Source organism: Helianthus annuus, chromosome 4 (assembly GCF_002127325.2).
Source record: "Helianthus annuus cultivar XRQ/B chromosome 4, HanXRQr2.0-SUNRISE, whole genome shotgun sequence".
Lineage (NCBI taxonomy): Eukaryota > Viridiplantae > Streptophyta > Magnoliopsida > Asterales > Asteraceae > Helianthus > Helianthus annuus.
This window is the reverse complement of record NC_035436.2, coordinates 61,761,154-61,784,688: the sequence shown is the minus strand read 5'-3', so window position 1 is coordinate 61,784,688 and position 23,535 is coordinate 61,761,154. Positions and strand designations below refer to the sequence as shown.

Sequence of the window (23,535 nt, the reverse complement as noted above, 5' to 3'; positions counted from 1 at the left end):
TCGGTTCGACGCGTATACGTCTCGTTTTTTGCCGAACTTTCGCATATTTTGTTGTTTTATGACGTATACCTTCAACATAAGTTGTTTCGGTGCCGTTCGGTTGCGTGCGAATATCGCATTCTATGATTACGTATAGTTTGTTTGAAATCCACTTGTACTCCATTGTGCCGTGTTATATGTATACGTGTGTGGAAATATCGTTAGTCGTGTATTTTGACGTATTCTAACATGTTGTTGCGTATTTAATAGTATTTTGACGTATTTGAGCGTATTCTAACCTATTTTAGCTTTTTAACCTATTTTAGGGTATTTTTACGTATTTCGGCGTATTTTAACGTATTTTGGCGTATTTTAGTGTATTCTAACATATTTTAGCGTATTCTAACGTATTTTAGCGTATTTTAGTGTATTTTAAAGTATTTTAGCGTATTTAACGTATTTTGGCGTATTTTAGCGTATGTTGGCGTATTTTTTGCGTATTTTGACCTATTTTAGCGTATTTTAACGTATTTTTGCGTATGTTAACGTATTTTAGCTTATATTGAAGGATAACGCAAACAAGTTCTCCACAGTTTGTTATTCAGATGTCTATTCGGTCATCTTTCCAAACTACAACACACGATAAGTTTAAACTTTATAGTGTGTGATTTGACCGGGAAAGGATTGGAGGTGATTTATACTTTTAATAAGTTGTCACAGTTGTCAAATTCGTTGTGTGCATTCATATTGTTTAGACAAAAACAGATAATAAACGGGTTGTTGGACTTCTTGTTCCAAATGCACGCCTCAATTCATCTTTTTTTACTATTTTCTTTGATTTCAACAAATCTTTTCCTTTTCCTTCAATTTCGAGAACATTCTCCGTAACATGAAGACGTGTCAGGTTCTTCTACTGGTGGTATTTTAATGAAGTATTGAAGATTGAATGTGATAACCCAACAGTGGAGGATCTCATTCTACAACTTCGATAAATTCTGGGGTATTCTCAAATAATGTTTCCTAGATGTTTGAAGACCGACAAATGTCCAAAGTGCTGCTTCTTCATTCGCGTGACGGAAAGCTACCACGTGACAGGAAGCTACCTTGCAAAAAATTAAAAAATTAAATCGATACCTTCAATACGCACCGTATAGCCCTATACGACGCGTAATACTTTTTGGTAAGGGGACAATAGCAGCCTTTGGCAGACATACAAGTTTGAACCCACCTTGATACGCATCGTATAGGCCTATACGATGCGTATTAAGGGTGTCGATTTAATCCCCAAAGGTGTGCCAATAATACGACCCCTATTTTATGGCCACCAAAGTTACCAGCTAGTGAGGTCAGACCTACGTGCAGGAGGGGACAGGTATTTAGTCGGTTTTGATGCACTAGTTTTTTTTTTTTTTTTGAAAATTAAACTTCACTAAGAACAACCTCTGACCCAAACGGGCAAAAGGCCAAACAAACAACAGCACCACCGACCCAAACGGGCAAAGGGCAAGAAAATTACAACATATACAATGGGTATTTACACCATTCCGTCCACCTAATAGACTTACAAGAAGATCTATTTCTCACCCATGCGAAGCTTCTAGATTTTAACTCCCCAATGATGTCCTGCAGGTTACATCTTTTCTGATTAAAAACCACTTCATTTCTCTCTTTCCATAAACACCAAGACGTAATTAAGGCCAAACCATAAATGATCTTCTCCTCCTTGCTACACTTCCTGAATTTGTGAATATCTAAAATGTCTTTAAATTCAAAAAGGTATATTGGCGGGATGTTGCACCATTCACTGAAAGCCGTCCACACCCTTAAGTCTATCGAGCAAGCAGTGAACAAATGCTCAACCGATTCCTCGGTCTCTTTACATAACGGGCACATAGTAGACGGTATGTCCACATTCCTTCTTCTTAAATTTAATCTAGAAGGGATTCTATCTAGATTACCTCTCCAGTTCATAATATTGCATTTAATAGGAACCCATTTACACCAATTAAAATTTGGAGGGTGACCACTGCCTCTATCCTTAATGAAGGCCGATTTGACTGCCTTCACCGAGAACCCATTCTTACTATCCTCACTCCAGAACCAAGTGTCCTTTCCGTTAGATAGACTCACCATACTAAGAACCTTGCAACATTCCATCCATTCCTTAAGCTCCTCTTCCGATTCAGGCTGTCTAGACCACTGCTATTTGAACACTCCGTTACCTCTACCGAAATCCAACCTCTCCGCCACCCTGCATAACTTAAACATCTCCAACCCAAATAAGTGGGGCCACCTTTCCCCAAAGGGAAGATCACCCACCCGTGTCAATCCAAAACCGAATGTCAGCCCCGTTCCCAACCTTACCCTTTATAAGATGATTTAAACCTTTTCCATTAATTTTCACTTTGGAAATCAGATTCACCATATTTTTCTAGCACCCTGAAATATTACACCCTGAAATATTACTGTTAATAGGAAGGAAGCTCCTTTGATTACTCTTACCATGACATGCTTCCACCAATTTACACCACAGATTATGATTGTCATTCCTATATCTCCACCCCCATTTGACCAGAAGGGCTTCATTGACCTCTTTTAACCTGCTAATACCCAACCCACCTTTAGACTTGGGCCAAGTAACCCAATCCCATGCCACCCACTTCATTTTAGGAGTGTTACCTGAGCCGACCCATAAGAATTTTCTCATCTTGGCCTCGAGGTCCTTTAAAACACCTACCGGGGCTTTATATAAAGACAAACAATAAATAGGAAAAATTTCCAGCACAGAATTAATCAAAGTTAGTCTCCCCCCATAGATAAAGTTTTAGCTTTCTACGTCCACCATCTTTTATCAAAATTCTCATTTATAGGAGTCCAATTATTAATTCTGTTCATATTAGACCCCACCTTAATTCCCAAGTATGTAAGTGGAATAGAATCCGATTTACACCCAATCACTTTAGCCATATCCGACACCAGTGGCGGAGCCAAAAGCTTTTCTTATGGTGTCATTTTTTATGGATACCCTGGTTTATAGTAACCCAGAGTTGAACTTTTTGGATCTGTTCGGATCTAGTCGGGTCGAATCACATAATAAAAGCAAATATCACAGTAAAAGTACAATGTCAATGAATAAAAACACATAATAAAATTACAAAGTCGTTTGAAATATATAAAAAAAACATTTAATATTTGCTCTGTACGCATTTTCATGTTTTGAAAACGATTCATAATGTTTTCAACCAGTATTCAAGAATGCGCTTTGCGGTGGGTCGTAGGAGGTTGATGGTGAAGATTGGAGCCCACGCTTCACGGCGAGGTCATAGAGGTTGATTGTGAGGATGTATATATTTCATGACAGTTGATGTGCACAAATGCAACATATAAATTACATCAATTGTGGCATAAAACTAACCCTTTTTAAGTACTAATGTTGGAAAAAGTGTGCTTTTGTCTTCCTTTTGTATTTTCAGGATTAAATGAGCTCAAATTAACAAAAGAAGCAAAAAGGCAGCTAAATCTAAAACAAATACAAGAAAAGGAACAAACGTGGCATGCCCGACCCCCCTGACAGCATCTTCCCAAGCAAAACAAGAGAACAGAAAGCTGAACACGCCCCGTGCTCAGTGAGCACGGGGGCGTGCCCAAGTGTCAGCAGAAAAGACAAAGTTGTAGAAGCTTCCATCGCCCACCTCGGGGCCGTGCTCAGCGGACACGGGGCCGTGGTCAACTATAAGATTCGCGAAATCCAGGCAAATCTTGATAGTACAGATATGCTTCTGCACACAGGGTCGTGCTCAGCGGACATGGGGGCGTGGTCAACTAATGCAGACAAACTGCATTTAATGAAGAAAGAGAGGAGGATGGACACGGGGCCGTGCCCAGTGGACACGGGGCCGTGCCCGAGCTTCTGTTCAGCCTATAAATAGGAGTGCTTGGAGCTCTTGCAACTCATCCCTTGGCACACCACCTCTCTCACACTTCACCCACCACCTACCACCATCACAACACCATCATCCACCACCATCATCCATTGTCCATCGTAGAGTGTGTGAGTCGTCTCGGGATCTAAGATTGATCGTAAGAGTTCTTGACAATCAAAGGCCATGTTTGCCTAAGTCTCTTACATCACTTGGTGAAGACAAGTGTCTAGTGTAATACTTTTTATTTTTAATCTTTTCGCACTTTTTAATTGGTTATGTATTAATGACTTTAATAACTAGTTTCTTATGTTGAAGGTGATTCTTCCTTATCGTTTTTCTGTGGTGTCTTGGCATTATTTTACTGTCTATATAAAATAAAAGATTTTCACCATTCATATCTCCACGGTCTATATGGAGGTATGTTGGCTACCTAGTCGGGGGTTAAGGGAACGGCTTGGTAAGAGTCTTGCCATTGTTTAGTGTATAGATCCTGTAAAGGACCTGGGTCAAATTTAGTAGGACCTCATTCAATACCCACCGGTATTGGATGGCGGGGGTCCAAACTCTTTCATCCCCTCATAAGTTAAACTACTATTAAAACTTTAACCCGGCTACTTAGGACTGTATCCCTGCTGACTCAGACTACTTAGCCGAGGGTAACGTCACCTTCAAAAGAGGGGCCTACCACATTATGTGTTGGATCGTCCGGTGACCCTACAAAGTCAGTCTGAGTAGTTCATCATCAAAAACAAAGGCGGAATCAATGTAAATGATGTCAACACGGCTTGTTCCTTTCAAATATTCTTCTATTACTGATTCCCTGAGCTTTTACAAGTCTGGTAACAATTCGACAGTACCTCGGCTCACAAACACAACTCTCTAATTCCGTATCAAATGAACAGGACTCAACAGTATTTATAGGCCATGTAATTCCGCTTGAAGTAGACTCAAACGAAATCACAGGTTCATGCGGAATTACTTAATTCCGTACGGAATTAGTAATTCCGTGTGAAGTGTTAATTCCGTTTGAAATAACATGATGCAACATTCAAGCGGAATTACCTACAAATCCTGTTTCCTCGTTTTTCGTGCCCTGATCTAATACATACAATACAAGACTCTATAAAGACGAAGTTAACAGACATCAGTGCACTAACAGACTCCCCCTTGGATGTTGACGAAGTCTTTAGCATCCTGTCTTCAGTCTTTAGTCTTGATTTGACTTCAATCTTCAATTCCAAATTGTTATGACATTGTAAAGCTTCCATCAATCTTCAATCTTCAAACTTTAATCTTCAATCTTCAATCTTCAATCTTTCTATTCACAAGACTCGATACCAGACGAAGTTGACAAACAAATACACTAACAGACTCCCCCTTGGATGTTGACGAAGTTTGCAGTGTCGAGTCTTCAAAGTCTTCAGACTTCATCAGTCTTTATGCTTCACCAAAATGTCTAACACTGTAAAGCTCCATTAATCTCTATCCATCTCTTTCTTCAAACTTCTATTTGATCATTGATCCAGAATGTAAACTCTTCCTTTCGATAAGCTGGAATTTATTTTCTGGTTCAAACTTTAAACTATCTATGCCATGAAGATAACAAACCTGCACATTCTCTACCTCAACATAAGTTTCACAAATTTTTGACAGTTAAAATAAAACTTACCGGTAGAAATCATTCATTCATCAATCTGTTATAGTTACATCAAGTTCAAGTGAATGACCTTGATTAACTAAACATACCATTTTTTTTAAAAAAATATGTATATAACATTCAAATTTTTCAACAAATTTTCCCAATCCAATTCATCATGTTTAGCTCTTCGAATTTTGAATATCAGCTCTTCAACATCAGTTGTCGAAAATCTTTTTGAATTTTTCAGAAACTAAAACTAAAACACAATATTTTTTGGATTTTTGTTTTTGAATGAAATACAGTAAAGAAATATATACAGACAATATTTTTGTGAGTTTGTGTAAGAGGATCATATCAGTTCATGAGACAAATCACTAGCACCGTTAAGCTTTAATCATTTTAAGTTCTAAACGATTCACATAGATTGACGATATAGTTGTCCTTTTAAACTCAAACTGAAAAATTTCGAAATGCATACCGATACGTTAAGGTATATTAATTTTGCACTAAATTCTTATGGACCCCACGATCTCAGCATATCCCCTCATCATGCAATACACTGACTCAAGTAATGCTTTTAACCTTTCATCAACTGTGATATGTGCGAAAACAAAGCAGAATGTTTAAACATTAACAATCAGGTCGATACTTCCGTATACGCAGAGAAAGTCCAATGTTTAAACAAAATAAGAAATAAAAACAAGTTGAAATTGTTTAGGCTTTAACCACCAGGTCGATACTCCCGTATACGCAGAGGTGATCCAAAGCTTAAACGAAACACCAAGAAAAATAAAGCAGAATGTTTAGGCACTAACATCCAGGTCGATACTCACGTATACGCAGAGGATGTCCAATGCTTAAACAAAATATAGAAATAAAACAAGTTTAAATCTTTGCAAAATAAAATGCACAATCACAGTGACTTTTTCAGCAAGTTGTGAAAGTTCACAAACTGACCGGTTTTTATGCTCTTTTAGCATTCAACGATTACTGAGTAGGTACACAATCACGAAGGACAAAACTAAGTACTATGCTTTCAACCGTTTTTTCCACTAGAACTAGGCTTTTTCATTTATGTTTGTATCGTTATTGCAAATCTACTAGTCTAGCTGAGCCTATCGTCACATCCTTAGTGAGACCGTTTATCACATTTGACATTACATTTCTTTAGCATGCTGTGATAGTCCACTGATTTACTATCATTTCCTCTTGTCTCAACAAAACTCATTTTAGCTTTTTCAATGTTTTTGATATTTTCAAATTTTCTAATTTTTTTAAAAAAAATTTCTCCCCCTAAAATCAAAATATGTTTCAATTTTGATTTTCTGGGAAAATTTGAAAACAAACTATACAAGGAAAGTGACAAACTGATATCAAATCGCTTCAATTCGCCATTCTCTTGGCATAAACAATCAGAACTCCCCCTGATAACAAACTATTTTCCCATTATGATTTCAAAACACTTAAGTTTGTTTTAATCAAAATGGTTTTTCCGGAAAATAAGTTTTGTTTGTTTTTTTTTACAAACTTGGGGTTCTTTTCATCACATTGTTCTTCTTCAGTCACTTGTAAAGACATATATTTGACATTTTCAGGATTAAATCAACTTTGTATGAAAGTTAAATCAAGTACAACTTAATGTCCTTGATTAAACTTTATCAAGAATGATGCCGATTCCTGTTCCACACTTACCAACCTGGGAACTCCGGCAAGTCAGGTGTTTACTTGAACAGATTCACCCAAGCCTGACCAGCCTTGGGTAATTTTGACAATTCAGATTCATCACTTTTTACCTCAATTTTTGGCTCCTCTAATTTTGTGGAATCAGATTCATTGCCAACACGTGGCTCTTCTGACTTTGACAAGTCAGATTCATTGCCAACACATGGTTCCTTTCCTTCTGATGAAACAAATTCTTTGTCAGAAGATGTCTCTTTTGTTTTTGCCAAAACAAATTCATCGCCATTCTTTATTGGAACCCAATCTCTACAATGTTTAAGTTTTCCAAATTTATCAACCTGTGACGTGCATGACCTTTCACAATGTTTGTTATACTTAAACACTTTGATAAAGGCTTTGTCTAAAAAATTAACTTTCTTTGATTTTTTGTTGGTTTGATTAGTTAAGTTTTCTTTCTTTATCACCCTTTTTGTCCTCAGATTTGCATCTGATGAATTCGTTTTGCTTGCCTTTGCAGTTGAGGAAAGCAATTCATCAGAACTTTTTCTTGGATTACCAGTTGTATTCGAGGACAAAATCTTTTCTAAATACTCTCTGGCTTTCTTTTTCTTCTTCCTCAGTCGATCTTTCTGCCCCTGTGATAACTTCACTTTCTCCTTTTTCTTTTTCTGTCTTTTGGGCTTTTCTTCAATTTCCCCCTAAAATCAAAATATGTTTCAATTTTGATTTTCAAAGGAAAATTTGAAAACAAACTGTACAAAAAACATGGCAACTTGATATCAAATCGCTTCAATTCACCATTCACTCGGCGTAAACAATCAGAACTCCCACTGACAACAAACTATTTTCCCATTATGATTTCAAAACACTTAAGTTTGTTTTAATCAAAAGTGGTTTTTCCGGAAAATTAGTTTGTTTGTCTTTTCTCAAACTTAGGGTTCTTTTCATCACATTGTTCTCCTTTAACCACTTGTCGGAAAGATAAGTCAAGTACAACTTAATGTCCTTGATTAATCTTTTGTAATTCGAAAAATCACAGTTACCAACCTGTGAATTTCTCAAGAAAGATGCCGATTCCTACTCCACACTTACCAACCTGGTAGTTCCGGCAAGTCAGGTTTTTATTTGAAGAGATCCACCCAAGCCTGACGGTCCTTGGGTGCTTTTGAGTTTCCGTTTAACAATGGTGAACAATTTGCATCATCATTGTGGCTCTTTTGCTTTCAAATTCATAGCCAAAACGTGGGAGTTCCACACTTACCAACCTGGGAGTTCCACACTTACCAACCTGGGAGTTCCGGAAAAATCACTTTTTACCTCAACAGATGGCTCATCTGACTTTAATGAATCAGATTCATTGCCAAAACGTGGCTCTTTTGCTTTCAAAGAAACAAATTCATCGCCAGAAGATGACTCTTTTGTTTTCGCAGAAACAAATTCATCGTCATCTTTTATTGGAACCCAAAATTTACAAAATTTAGGTTTACCAAATTTATCAACCTCTGACATGCACAATTTTTCATTGTCATTTTTATACTTAAAAACTTTGATAAAGACTTTTTCTGAAAAATTAACGTTCTTTGATTGTTCATCAGTTTGATTAGTTAATTTTTCTTTCTTTATCTTCCCTTTTGTCCTCAGATTTGTATCTGATGAATTCTTTTTACTTGACTGATCATTCTTTGGAAAGCAAAACGATTTATCAGAACTGTTATCTGATTTTCCGGTTGTATCCGAGGACAGAATCCTTTCAAGATACTCCCTTACTTTCTTTCTTTTCTTTCGAAATTTGTCTTTCTGCCCTTGTGAAAGTTTCACTTTCTGTTTTTTCTTTTTCTTTTCATTGGGCTTTTCTTCGACCTTGACTGATTCCTTCATTTTTCCATGAGATTCAGCCGTCGATCTTCCCTTTGATCTCATTGGGCAATCTCTGGCAATATGTCCTTTGATTCCACAGTCATAGCATTTTCTTGTTTCAAATCTCTGAGTTTGGCAGTTAACAGCAATGTGTCCTTGATAACCACATGTGTAACACACTTTGTTATCATACCTTTCTTCACTTTCATACCACACACTCAGATCATAACATTGATTTGCTTTGTGGTAATCATGTCTTCTCTTGTATCCTTGATTTGACATTTGAGCACTGTGGTCAAACCTGCACCATTTATTACCAACTTTTTATGAGTTTTGATTTTTAAGTTTTTATGATTTTTCATAATGATTGGATGACTTAACTGATGATCTTTTATTTTCTTTTTGAAAATTTTTCGAATTTTTAACATTTTGTTTTTGTTCTACATTCTTCTTAACAGGTTTTTGCTTTGAGCATTCACCTATTTCAGTAGAATGTAAAACAGTATTTTAAAATTTTTCTTTTAATTCCAAAAATATTTTTTTCTTCTCATTTTTCTCATTTTCATCATCAGTTTTATCATCACAATCTTCAATTTTGAATTTGTCAAAATTTGTGACATTGTCACTTATTAGAATTGAATTGATCGGTTTTGGACATACAAGATCTGGTAATGATGAAGAAGTCACAAAGCCTTTCAATTTCTTTTCAAAATCATCAATTTTATTTCTAGCATTCTCAACTTCTTTTTCAAGTTGAGAAATTTTCTCAAGATGAGAATTTATTGTTTTTTCATTTTCAATTTTATTTTCTTCTAAAACAGATTTTTCATTTTCTAAAACTTTTATTCGATTTTCAAAAACTGTTTCTTTTTCTTTTAAAACTTTATTTTCTAAATTTATCCAAGACACTTTTTCATGTTCTAAAGTGTTTATTTTATTCTCAAAATCTTTCTCAATTTTCAACTTTTCATTTTCTAAAATTTCTATTTTATTTTGAAATTCATTTTCATTTTCTTTTAATTTTTTGTTTTCCAATGTCATACTCTCCACATCCTTCAAGAGTTTAACATTGTCTGCTTCAGATTTTTCACATTTAGAGCACACAACTTCACATTTTGAAGTTTCATCCTTATTGGATTCTTCATTCTTTGACATTTCCTCTGTCTCCGTCTTGTATGTTCCTGCAAGAAAAATTTTAACAAAATCAAGAGGATTCATATATCTATCTATTATACTAAAGCAAAATAAAGGTTGACTTTTTGACCTTGAGGTGGCATATCTCTTTAGCCAGAGAATTGTGATTTGGGCGCCATTTTCCTTTCTCTCCTTTCTTATTCACTTTCACGAGCGGCAAAATGAATTTAGGCATTCTCCAAACATTCATTATTGAAACCTCTCATATGCTCTTTGTATGGAAACTGCAATCAATCATCAATCAGTTGAAAATCTTCTCCAAAATTACGAATACTATGTTTAACTAGAGGATTCAAACGTGAATTATCTTCTCCTCCGTATTCATCTTTTTTTCATCATTCTGCAAATCTGAATCATCGGTGAGTGCTGTCAAGCAATTGCTTCTTATATTATCTATTATCTTAATGTTGAAGTTTAATCCGTTAATTGGTGGTATGTTAATGAATCCTTAAAACCCTAATTTCAGTTTCATACATCTCTGCATGTCCATCGCTGTATTTCTCATTAACCCTAAATCAAGGTATGTGTTCTTCTTAATCTTTGATGCCGTAAACAAATATTTTTTCTTCTTATTCTTTGATGCTGGTGGTCTAGGGTTTCTCTGTGACCATGACGGCTGCGGGTGTAGGTTCCGCTGGTGATGTCATGACGATTTTGATGGTTCAGCATGTAGTAAGTGGTTCAATTTTGATGGAAATGATTGGGATTTAGGGTTTATGTTCTGAATATTTTCATTTTTCTCTAAACTGTATGTAAAATAAATAAAGCATAAACACTGCTACTATAGGGTGACTTTTTGGTTTGAATAATTGATGTGTACTGGTGGTTATTGGCCTGTTTGATTGGTTGTGGCCAGTAATAAATATGCAAACTAAAAAAGGTTGGGCTTTTAAAATCCAATTGTAGGGCTTTGTTGTCATATAGTGTGAAATTTGAAATGATTAGAACCTGAAAATGCAAAGAAATTTGAAATGATTTGTTCTGTTAGTTTTCTTAAGACAGACGAAGATTAAGCAAAAAAACTATGTTTTGGGATCATCGGTGAAGGGCTACCGTCTTATCTACTGCATGATGTGTGTAACGATCTTTTAGATTTTCTGTTTTGTGCTCTAACAATGCAGAAATATATGTAGATTGTGAGTGAAAATTGGGAGCTTTTAAAATAAAATAAGCTTCTGCCGAGGTCAGTTTTTTTATTTACATGGAAGTAGATTTCAATAAGCATCTGATTTGTTTAATTTACATGTAGTAACTTAATCTTTATGAGGAAGTTTGGTCTGTATCACCACTTTGTTTAATTTGGCATGATTCTAGAAAGAGACCTGCATGTTTCTGTTCATGAAGAGCACATGCGACTGATTATGCTATAGGTAATGCTTAAACATTGTTATTATATCGTTTAAACTAGACGTAAGTTATAAATAATGAAATCAAATCAATGCAAATCTTATCGCTTCTTTGACGTACGGGCATTATTCTTGCTTTATATGGAGCTGCAAAAATTAAACACATAGCTTTGATAATTCAAAGTGTCAACTGGATTCAGGTGATTTTGTGAGATTTTCTATTCATAATCGGTTCCATTCTTCTAGAGACGTATCTCCTAAGGAATTTTAACCTTAAAAACATCATTATCATATTGTTTAAAATTTCTAAAGAAGCAAAAAACTTGATTCCCAGCTATTCTAAAGATGGTCCATTTCATCTGGGACACATAGTTATCAGATTATTACATATCTTAATTAAGGTATGACATGTCTTATTGGCTTTAACTTTTTGATACATTTGTATGTTCTCGCATCATTTTCGCAAGAAATGAAAAATATTTGAGAAATAATGAAAGGAAAAGAAGATGAAACCTACATATGTAATAATGGGATTGCTCATGAATACATACTAATACTCTATCATGCTGTTGCTTCTTTGATGCTTAAAACTTGGATAGATAGGGGGATAGCGATTAAGTAATTCTTGACTTTTTCAGTCAAGAATTGATAAAACTCTTATGGAAGTTGACACATTTTCATTAACTAACACCTTTTACATTTTACACATGCTTGCTTTTTTGGTTTTTTGTATTGTCGATGCTCTTTTTCTCCTTCTGAACCATATTATTCCTTTATTTTTTTTGTTTCTTTTTAATACTTATATTGTTACCTTCATTATATACTTTAATGATATATTAAGTGCATTTTTTTGAGCAGGCCTATATACTGGATTGCTTAGACAAGCTGCATACAAGACTATCAGACATGGTAAATTGATGAACATGGTGTTTTACATTTTACAGTAGGATTAATCTAATTAATCATGTAATTATTATTATTATTTTTTTTTATTTTTTATTAACATGACCTTGGACTTCATAATAGGATTCTGACGAACAAGGCATTTGAGGCCAATGACGGAGAACCCCTTCATTTATAAGATTTAATTACAAAGTTAAGTTTCTAAGTCCTAACGGTTCTAAAATGTGTGAGGGTGCTAGACAAGTGTCAATTTTAGTATGGTTGGATTGACTTGAAGCAATTTTTCTTTGATTTTATTAAAATTATTTTTTAATAATGTTACAATTTTTTTGATTTGCTGATAATATATTTTTTTATAAGAGTAACCTTAATTGAACTATGCATAAGCTAATGGGTCAAAATATTTTTGAGAAGAAAAAGGCCAAAAGTTTTATACGAAATTATAAGGTTGGATTAACGAATAAGTGTTGATATGTTACAGGAGATGCTGACTCTAGCCCTTATTATAAAAAAAGTGGTACAGGAAGAGGACTATTTCCATAGAAGTTAGCTATTGCAATTACAACAATTTTAATCAATGAAATAAACAGGGGGTGGAAGTAAATTGAAGCGAATGGGCTGGTTTTGTGTTCTAAACGGTTCAGTTTTCGTGGTCATATGGTTTAAGTTACTAGGGGTTCAATTATGAATTATATATAGATATTAAAAACCAAAGTTGGGGCCATGAGAGTCAGTGCCATGTGTTCAACAACAACAACAACAACAATAATAATAAAACTCAGTTACTTTACTTCACCAGGTAGCAAAGGATGAGGGGTTTGAGCTTCCGCCTCCCGGTGAATACGCAGTCGGCATGTTCTTCTTGCCTACTTCTGATACTAGAAGGGAGCAAAACAAGATTGTGTTTACAAAGTATCTCAACAATTAAATGTACAATGGTGAATTTTCTGCAACAACCTTTGTTTTGAAATTCTTACATCGATCGCCAACATTCGGAGTGCATTTTTGAGCTTAAAAGCAAAAGGGATGTCCATACAAGGAAGCATTGTATGTCCTCTATTTAATACTCCTTTTATTTCGATACGAAGGATATTCAAATTTTGAACATTTTACTTTACATATGTAGAATAAATGGACAAGAATCTTTAAGAGAAAATGGAACATGAAATTTGACAAGAATCTTGCCATATGTAGAATAAATATTATAAATTATTGATGTTTTAAGTTGTCTTCTCCAGGCTAAGGTGGAAGTTGAAAGATTGAAGCATTCATGCCAGTCATTCAACAAGACACGTCTTTGAGAAGGGCCCAGTTGCATGTTACAAGAGGTGTTGTGAGGAAGGTCGGACGTTAGATGGTGAAGTTGCTGTTGCAGGTTAATTTTAGTTCATTTTTCTAACTTTTTTACTATTAATCATATTTAACATATGGTAAATTATAACCTATACATTATGTGTTTACAGTTTTAGTTTTAGACACTACTGTTGGTATTAGTTTTTATATAACACACGCATCACATACCTGGTGCGCACACATTGTGCATTGGATTCTGCAACCAAAATGCATCGGAGCACATTTTAAAACCATGTTTACATGTTGATTTTGTAACCCTGGTTTTTGGTTTGAGGTATACCACAATGCACTATATTTTTGTCGTATGTTGTATGTGTTTGGTATTAGCGGTGGTAACATTGGTGATTGTCAAAACGGGTAAACTTTAGTGCTGGTCATCATATGTCAAGCTGACACGCTAAGAGTAACAGTATGTATTTTTTAACTAGAATTTTGTTAATAGTTCATGTTTTACTATGATAAGAAAAGTGACATTACTAAATAATACACTTTGAGTGACTTTTGACCGTTTGACTCGAGAAATTGGTTTACATTTTAAATAATTCTATTAATTTACCCGTTGAACCATTTTAAATAATTTTATTAATTTACCCGATGTAAGGTGCTTCTAGCAGCGTGCTAGCCACTATTTTGTTTCTGGTGTTTCTTTACTTAAATTGCTGTTAAATGGAAAGAAATCCTGAAAGAGGATAAACGTACTCACACACTCCAATATATTTGTTTCTGGTGTTTCTTTTATGAATGATAGAGAATCATAGAATTCTATTTTAGTTCATGGATATGAGCGAAAATGCCTCAACTCTATATACATATTCTACTTTGTTTGTGTAGGTGAGCTGTAGAAGCAAAGCTCGTGTTCCTTTTAGATGGTATGTTGGTATGAATGCAGATGGAATTCGAGAAGGGTGATGTGATACTTCTACCTGCAAATGAATGCAGTTGGAATTTCTAGGAGGGTGGTATTGCAGTTCTTTCAGCCCCCAGACCTGGAACAGGTTCGATTTTATGTCTTAGTTTGTCTTTTACAAATTACAATTTATGATGGAAGTTGGTAATAACTGAGCACTATTTTAGTAATCTGTTACTTTCAATGTTTTTTTTGTTGTATGTATGTATGTCTTGGTTGTGCTTCACATCTGTATTGTGATTGCATATTCCTTCATTTTATACAAGATGAGATGTTGCGATTTTGCAACTGTTTTTACTTTCCTACTTCATGTATATGAGTTTTGAGTGGACGATTCCTACTGATTAGAGTGCGGCATTAGTAATGGGGATTTAAGGTGTATCACTCGCACTAATTTCCAATTTCATTTCGATGTTCTTCAGTTTTTTATTTTCACTATTAGTTCTCGATTTCACTTTGTTAATCCTTAAGAATCCGGTGTATCGATTTCACTTTGTTAATCCTTAAGAATCCGGTATATCATTTTTTACACATCACTAATTATGTTCTTGAATTAAGCTATTGATTCAACATTCAGGCATATCGATTGTCTTTCTATTCCATCATGTTATGTTGTTATTTTATTCCTAAAGATTGTTGATTTTAAACTATTAGGGTTTTTTAGCAAACAACTGATATTATTATTTTTCACATTTATTTTTTGGGTTTTGGGGATTCAAGATTAACCCAAAATTAAGCATATTAGATGGTCAGTTACTGTTTGTGGTCTTTTTCTAGGTGTAATTCAAGGGTGTTTGTTTAGGTTGTTTGGACAAACTAACTGATAAGGATCGTAGGTTGCTAGAAGCATACAAGGGTTACCTGATTGTTGAATCAAGGCTTATAACATGCGATTTAAGGTGGTTTTGCGGTCGTCATCTATATTTGGTTCAGGTCATCATTTTCAAAGAACAAGAATCAAGGGACAACAGGTGAACACAAGTTTGCTAAAACTGTTTCTGCTCTGGTATTGCTTATTTTTTCCCACTTTTGTTTATTGATCTTTATGAGTGTGGGGCTGGATTGAGACACATATCCCATTGTTTCGTTTTGTTTAATTTATGCGTAGAAGGTGCTCGATGAAATGCCTGTGCGAAAACTATTGAACTTGGGTTGAATCATAATTCACATGTTGATTAAGTTTGCTTAATATGATTGCCCACCTATGTACTTTGCTATGGAGTAAACTATCGGGAAATTCGGTACCGGTACCGGTTTCGAACCGGGTTGATAGCTTTGGCTCATTCCTACTATGAACTTGGTTTGATTTAATAGGTCAAAGAATCAACAAGGATGTTTAGTCAAAAAGTTGTCCTATGGTTAAAGATAAGTGGCTTCTACCTGAAACCTTGAAATACCATATGTTTACTTATATATTTGTTGTTGAATTTTCGAGATTTTTTTTAAACTTAGTCTTATGTTTTGATGGTTAAAAGAAGGGTAGTGGCCCAGTTTTGATGGTCTTTCTAGATTGTGAAGGTGGGCTTGCATAATACGTATAAATATAAATAATGGTTTAACACATAAAATAAATATTAGTGCAACATAGTTTAGACATAAAATTAAAAAAAAATTAAATAAAGTATATGTTTTGTTACTATTTTTGTGAACTAAACATGTGTTTTAGGTGGAAATACTATAAGTAGAATACCCATATAACCATATGTGTTCAACCAACTCACAAAATGTGAACCATCAATTCAGTGATGCTTCAACGAACAACCGAGTGCTTAAGTCAGAGTTGGAAGCCCTGAGAGCTAAGGTACCTTTTTTTTTCTTAATCATGTATAATTACATAGGTGACCCGTTTGACCCATATGTTCCTTTACTTTTAATTATTTACATGCTATCAATAAAATCTTTGAAAAAGGTTGGATCTTTTGTAGGATTTTTATTGTTTAAAGTATCTGGCTTACCAAATCATAGGTCAGTGCTTAAAGTTGGGGTTCCAATGATGCTATTACGAAATATAGACCAACAAAATGGTTTATGCAACGGTACAAGGCTACATGTTACAAAATTGTACAGCCGTGTAATTGAAGCAAAGATAATTTTGGGTTGAAATATTGGTACTCGCACATTCATACCTAGAATTAATTTAACTCCTTCGGATAGAAAGATTCCTTTCGCGTTTCAAAGGAGCCAATTTCTAATAGCCGTATGTTTCGCGATGACGATCACCAAAAGCCATGGCCAGTCGCTATCAAAAGTTGGGTTGTACTTGAGACAACCCGTTTTCACACATGGTCAGTTGTATGTAGCTTTATCAAAGGTTAAAACACGAGATTGAGTCAAGCTACTAATACTTGACAACGACGGCGAACCTATGAATAAAACAAATAATGTTGTTTATAAAGAGATATTCAATGAGTTGTAATTTTTGGTTGTATTCATGCATTTTAATTATTTGGTGTACTCTCTCTCATTTCCGTTAATATTTCAACGTATATATAATTAAAATATTTACGTCAACATGTTAAAATAGTTATTTTTCTTATTAGCCACCCGTGTAACACACGGGAACTTAGACTAGTTCATCAATATAACAACCCATCTTAATATCATATTTCATAACATTTTTTGCTTCAAGACACATATTTACTCTTCTTCTTATTTCAAGAATCACATCCAAACTTATTTTTCTTAAGTTCTTTTCTATTTCATTTATCAACTCCTTCTTTTTCTTTTCATTTTCAAAATCGTGTGTTTTAATCTTACTGATGAATTCTCTTAAACACAAATTTGAGAATCTAAAATCCTTTTTCAGGTTAATCAAGAATTCATTCCATTCAGCCGGTAATACATCTGCAAATTTTGATATCTGTTCAGCATCTGACATTCTTATCTCATTCTTTTTTATATTTTCAAGTAATTGATCATACCGTGTTACCAACTCATCCAACGGTTCATGTTTCTTGCACAAAAAATTTTCAAGTCTATTAACCCAAACATGCTTATTCCCATTTTCTCTCTTGTTAAACCAAAACCTATCATACCAATCATTCAATCTTTCAAGGTTATTGTTTTCCTGTTCGTCAAACATTTTATCCACAATTTCTTTGTTAAATGACTAGGTTCAAAAATTGTTTTTAGTTTTTAGCTCAAAGTCCACAAAATTTCAACTTCTTGATATTTGCACCTTGTAAATCACCTCGAATCAGCTGCAAACAAACAAATAAACGATCAGTTTAAACGAAATGAGTACGTAAAAGTGTGTGTTGATGAAATCAATCTAAGACTCGTGTCGAAGATTTGAGGACTCGTTCCAATGTTGTTGAAGTAAAGATCACTGAATGAACTTGATCAGATGACTTGTTGGAGCAATGCAAACCACTGATCTTAAACTCTAAAGGCCGAAACACTTACTTAATCAACATTCTCATGCAGCTAGACATGTTCTATATTGAATTCAGTAATCGTTATATCAACACAGGCTAATGAAACCAGACAACTGTTTATCACATGCAATTTGTCTACAATCAAATAACAATCAATGCCTCACATGCAAACTCTTTGATCGAGACACTTGAAAAAATATTGTCAAAAGTAGCCGACAATCTTTTAGACAAATTGATGTTATCAAGACTATGAGTTCCACGTGATTGGGCCACCAACACTTAAAACTAATTGGGCCGAGATATACAAGTAATTAATAATGATTCACATGAGCTGCTCACTTGTATCAAGACACGATTTATAATATGTACAGAAGCAATTAATGTGTCGGTTCAAATGATCTGATTGGGCCGCTCGATTTAGTGGGCAGATTTGAGGTTTATTTTGATTGGGCCTCCTTTATTAAATGTGGCTGAGATATATGATGGGCTGACACACTACAGATCACATGTAACAACTAAATTCAATTAGGCCGCTACAAATATGATTTACGTGGACAAATATGATAACTATTGATAACACTAAATCTATTGGACCTTTATATGACTTCACGTGATGATCTTGATTCAAACGAAATTATGACACGAAACTCAATTTCACAAGAGATTACCAAACGAAACTATGCATTTCACACGAAATTAGGGTGTTTTCAAGCAGAATTAAGATTTTTTCAAACGAAATTATGTTTTTTCAAGCGGAATTAAGATTTTTCAAACGAAATTATGTATTTTCAAGCGGAATTAAGATTTTTCAAATGAAATTATGTTTAATTTCGTGCGGAATTAGTCTGACATCACGCGATTTCGAACACAAAATCTCAGATTTCTCTCAAATGGCTAGGAATTAGGATCTAAAACTTTGTAGGGTTGTAGATCAGGTGTTTTCGCACAACATATCAAAAAATCATGTAATTTTGACCGTAAAAACCTGTTCAATTTTGAAAAATTCAGAAAAAAAAAGTGAAAGAATGAGTAGAAGATGAAGAAATGATGCAATTCGGATCTGAAATCGATGAAATCCGGTACGAAACTATGTGTTTGATTAGTGCAATCGAGCTCCTGCTCTGATACCACTTGTAGGATCGGTTTTTACACCAAACGATTGCGTAACGAACATGTGACGTGCGGAATCCGTACACGAACGTGACCGAACACACGAGAACGTACTATAACCGTGATTCTTATTGAATAATATGACGAGTACAATGCACCGAGAATCACGTATGAGGACTTTCTCTCTCTAGACTTTCTCTCTCTAAGCTTAGATCTCCTAAATGTCAAATGAGCAAAAAGTCTTAAATGAAACAACTAAAGCTCCTATTTATAGGCCAAGGTTTATAAGGTAGTTCACCTTATTTACAATAATGCCACCTTGCCTTTCTAACTAGATATTACAATAAAAGCCTAGATTTCTTCAGTTTCAGCTAGGGTTTTGATTGACGGAGGCGATAGACACATACTGCACTAACATTATGCATTAATAACTTAATTAATTATCTTTCAATAATCCGACCCTTTAGGATTGTATCCTTGCTGACTCAAACTACTGGGTTGAGGGTAACCTCACCTTCAAAAGAGGGGCCTACTACAATAACTAAGATAATCTCTTAAACAAGTGCAAAAGTGCGAAAATAATCAAGGGTTACACTATACACGCGTCGGAGCCAAATGATTCATCTTGTCTATCTGTTTTTACTTTTATTTTTATTTTCAGCATTTTACTTAGATTTATTTTTCTAGTTTTAAAACCTTTTTTCTAACCTTTTTGATTTGATTAGACGTTGAGGATAAACCGGTACTAAAAGCTCTTGTGTCCTTGGACGACCTCGGTATCTTACCAACACTATACTACGGGTATGTTTGGCAAAAGTAGCTGGTGGCTGGTAGCTGAAAGCTGGAAGCTGATAGCTGGTGGCTGGAAGCTGGTAGCTGTAGCTGGTAGCTAGTAGCTGTAGCTTTTTAGATATATTTGGTGTTTGGTAGAGTAGCTGGAGCTTTTAATAAAATGTATAAAATTACCAAAATGAACATAACTAAAAATTTAGAAAGTTTGTGCATTAAAAAGTTTCTTATTTTGAGAGGTTAAAATAGTCATTTTTCCCTAAAAGCTTGTAGCTCCTTCTAAACGCTACTAGTAGTAGCGTTCTACCAAAAGCTTCAAGCTCCTAACCTAAAAGCTTAAAGCTCCTTCAACCAAACAAGACTTTTTATTAAGTATGAGCTTTTTCTTAAAAGCTTAAAGCTAGAAGCTCCTAAAAGCTCCTAAAAGCTTCATGCCAAACATACCCTACGTCCACGATGGGTGCACTTGCCCATATGTGTGTTTAGTGTTAGTAAATATCGTGTTTTATAAATTTAAAACTTGACTAAAGAAAGTGTAAAAGGGCTTAAAATATACACCTAACATATATAACACTTCACACACATCAACAGTAAAATTAAGCAATCAACACAGTTAAATAAACAATATAGAGTTAAAAGCTCCATTTAACTATAATAAGGTAAATAAAAAAACGATAATATTTGTTATCTTGTATATTTTATATTGAAGGGGTAAAAAGAAACATGATTAAATAACCATGTCTAGAGTTAAAAGTTAACTTTAATTATAATATGTAAAAAAAAAAAAAAAAACTAAACCTATAAAAAGGATAAAAGAACAGATATTTGTTAAAAAAGAAAAAAAATAAGTTTATTAACTTTATTAAACTTTAAGGACTGTATGATAACTCTATTAACGTCTGGGGGTCGAAACATAAATTGCTTATAAAAAACATATAAATATTATTAAACTTACCTATGGTAAATCTATTAAAGTTCAAGGGTATATGTAAATCGTTTATCAAAAAATTATTATAGTTTAGAGGTTGTGTGCAACTTTATTAATGTTTAGGGTTAGAAACGTAAATTAATTATAAAAAATACAATAATATTATAGCCTTATAATTATGAATTAAACTATTAAATGAACAAACATAGATTTATTACTATTCACGTTTTGACTTGTTATAGTGTAGAATGGCAATTTACAAAAAAAAAAAAAAAAACCCTCTTTTTTCATTTTAACAAACAAGTGCAAGCATCATTCAGATGACCATCAAACATTTGGTTCCGGTTAAGTTAAACAATTGAAACAAAACCAATTAGACATGAGCCTATAATGCTTACTAGATTAGAAAAAAAAATTAAGTATGGATCTCTAATGATTTAAAGTATACTAATTAAATTCAAGTAACTTGGCTTAATTTTTGAACTATAAATTTGTTTATTATCTAATTCTTTTAGAAGAAGACAAAACAATGGTGTTGTAGGATCGCGAGACGACCTAACGAGTTGATCAGAAGAGTGCTCAGACTGAATCAGAGGCGGAATTCATTGATTCAGTCTTTATTTAGCTTGATTTCACTATTAACTATTGATTGTATTGATTAGAAAGCAATTACAACTCAGTCTTCACACCGGCAGCACCTCGGTATGGAATTACACAACTGTTATATGATTTCGCTTATGTGTACCTATTTATGGGGCTTGAGGTTTCGCTCCAACATACACTACCATATGAGCGAAACCCTCAATGATCACATAAGCGAACCTCTTGAATGTCCCTAAGAGCGATACCCCTAGGTCCATATAAGCGAAATCCCTATCTAATCACATACATTTTCCAGTTTTCTCGTAAAACATGCCCTGGTCTAACAATCTAAGACTAAGACTCGATACAAGACGAAGTCGACAGATGTAGTGCACCAACAAACTCCCCCTCAGATGTTGACGAGTCGTTGAGTCTTTTGGACAACTTCATGTCTTCACTTCTTCAGTCTTGATCAGTCTCTGGGCTTCTCTCTCTCTCTAAGACTCGAACTAAGATGTAGTCGACAGACAACTGCACCAACAGGTGTTGTTTGTAAAATGACAATGGTGTCGCTCGTAAAACACAATGGTGTCGCTCGAATTTTTCCTATTATACATTGTATTTGCTACACAAAATTCAATGGTGTCAGGCGACACCGTTGTTCAAAGTGTGGCTCCGCCACTGTCCGACACAGACCCACTATCAACACCTAAACCAAATAAGTTAGATTTTTGAAGATTAATTTTTAAGCCCAAACATAAGTAAAAAATTCTCAGACATCTCGCAACATTCTTAACATTAACCCTATCCCACTCCCCCAACACGAGAGCATCATCAGCATAAAAAAGGTGAGAGATTACCGGGCCGTTATTGGGGGTTTGAATACCTTTGAAAAGATCTTCCCTCCTAGCTTTACTCAAAATGCTAGACAGCGCTTCCATGACCAGAAGGAACAAAAACGGGCTCTGTCTGACCCCTTTGAAGAAATTGAATTCAAATGTGGGGGACCCATTAACAAGAACCACGGATCTAGCCGACGCTAGAATCCCTTTAATCCATTTGCACCATAATTCAGGAAAACCCATTTGCCCCATGATGTCCAAAAGAAAATTCCAACAAACATTGTCGTACGCCTTTTCGAAATCAATTTTAAGCAACAAAGCCTTTTTATTGTATTTTTTAATCCACGCCATTAACCCGTTTAGCATTAACGGACTGTCAAGAATGTATCTCCCTTTAAGAAAAGCTGTCTGATTTTTCGAGATGATAGACCCAATAACCATTTTGAGACGATTGGCCAAAACCTTGGAAATAGTTTTGCTAATCACCCCAATCAGGTTAATAGGTCTATACTCTCTCAGCCCCACCGGATCATTGTTTCTCGGAATCAGAGTTATGAAGGAAGAATTGCATCCCGCTGCTATCGTACCTTTGCTGTAAAAAGACACCATTACGTTATACAAAACTATTTCGAACACGTTCCAATACCTTTTGATGAAATTGAAGTTAAAACCGTCCGGTATTGGAGCTTTGTCCAACCCACATTCAAACACTGCTCGTTTAATCTCCTCTTTACTAAAAGGGACCGTCAGAGAAGCCGCGTCCGGTTCCGAAAGACGCATAACGTTCTGGCATATGAATTAAGGTCTATCCCTAATCTTTTCCTCGAACGCCCTTTTGAAGAAACCCATAATCTCTTTTTTAATCCATGAAGGTTTAGTTGTCCAAACTTCGTTAATCATAAGTCTCGGAATATTGTTACATGCCCTTTTGCTTTTAACGTATCCATGAAAAAACCTAGTATTCTCGTCACCTTCCAAATCCCATCTCGCTCTAACTCTTTGTTTGATATCTTTCACTTTGTAGCCTAGTTATAAACTTAAAAGCTATAGCTATAGAAGGAAAGTGACAACACAATACCCAGATTTAAGACTTGCTTCGCATACAAAACATGCTTTTTTTGAACAA

At 34.7% G+C, this 23,535-nt stretch overlaps 1 protein-coding gene across 1 annotated transcript; it reads right to left on the bottom strand.

Moving 5' to 3' along the window:
• Positions 1 to 1,491: 1,491 nt before the first annotated feature.
• Positions 1,492 to 23,189, bottom strand: LOC110882380. The gene is made up of 5 exons (XM_022130416.1): positions 23,056 to 23,189; positions 22,454 to 23,001; positions 10,122 to 10,259; positions 8,539 to 8,723; positions 1,492 to 2,178 (listed from the first exon to the last, which is right to left on the bottom strand). The coding sequence occupies exons 1-5, from the start codon at positions 23,187 to 23,189 to the stop codon at positions 1,492 to 1,494; spliced, it is 1,692 nt and encodes a 563-aa protein (XP_021986108.1).
• Positions 23,190 to 23,535: the final 346 nt, after the last annotated feature.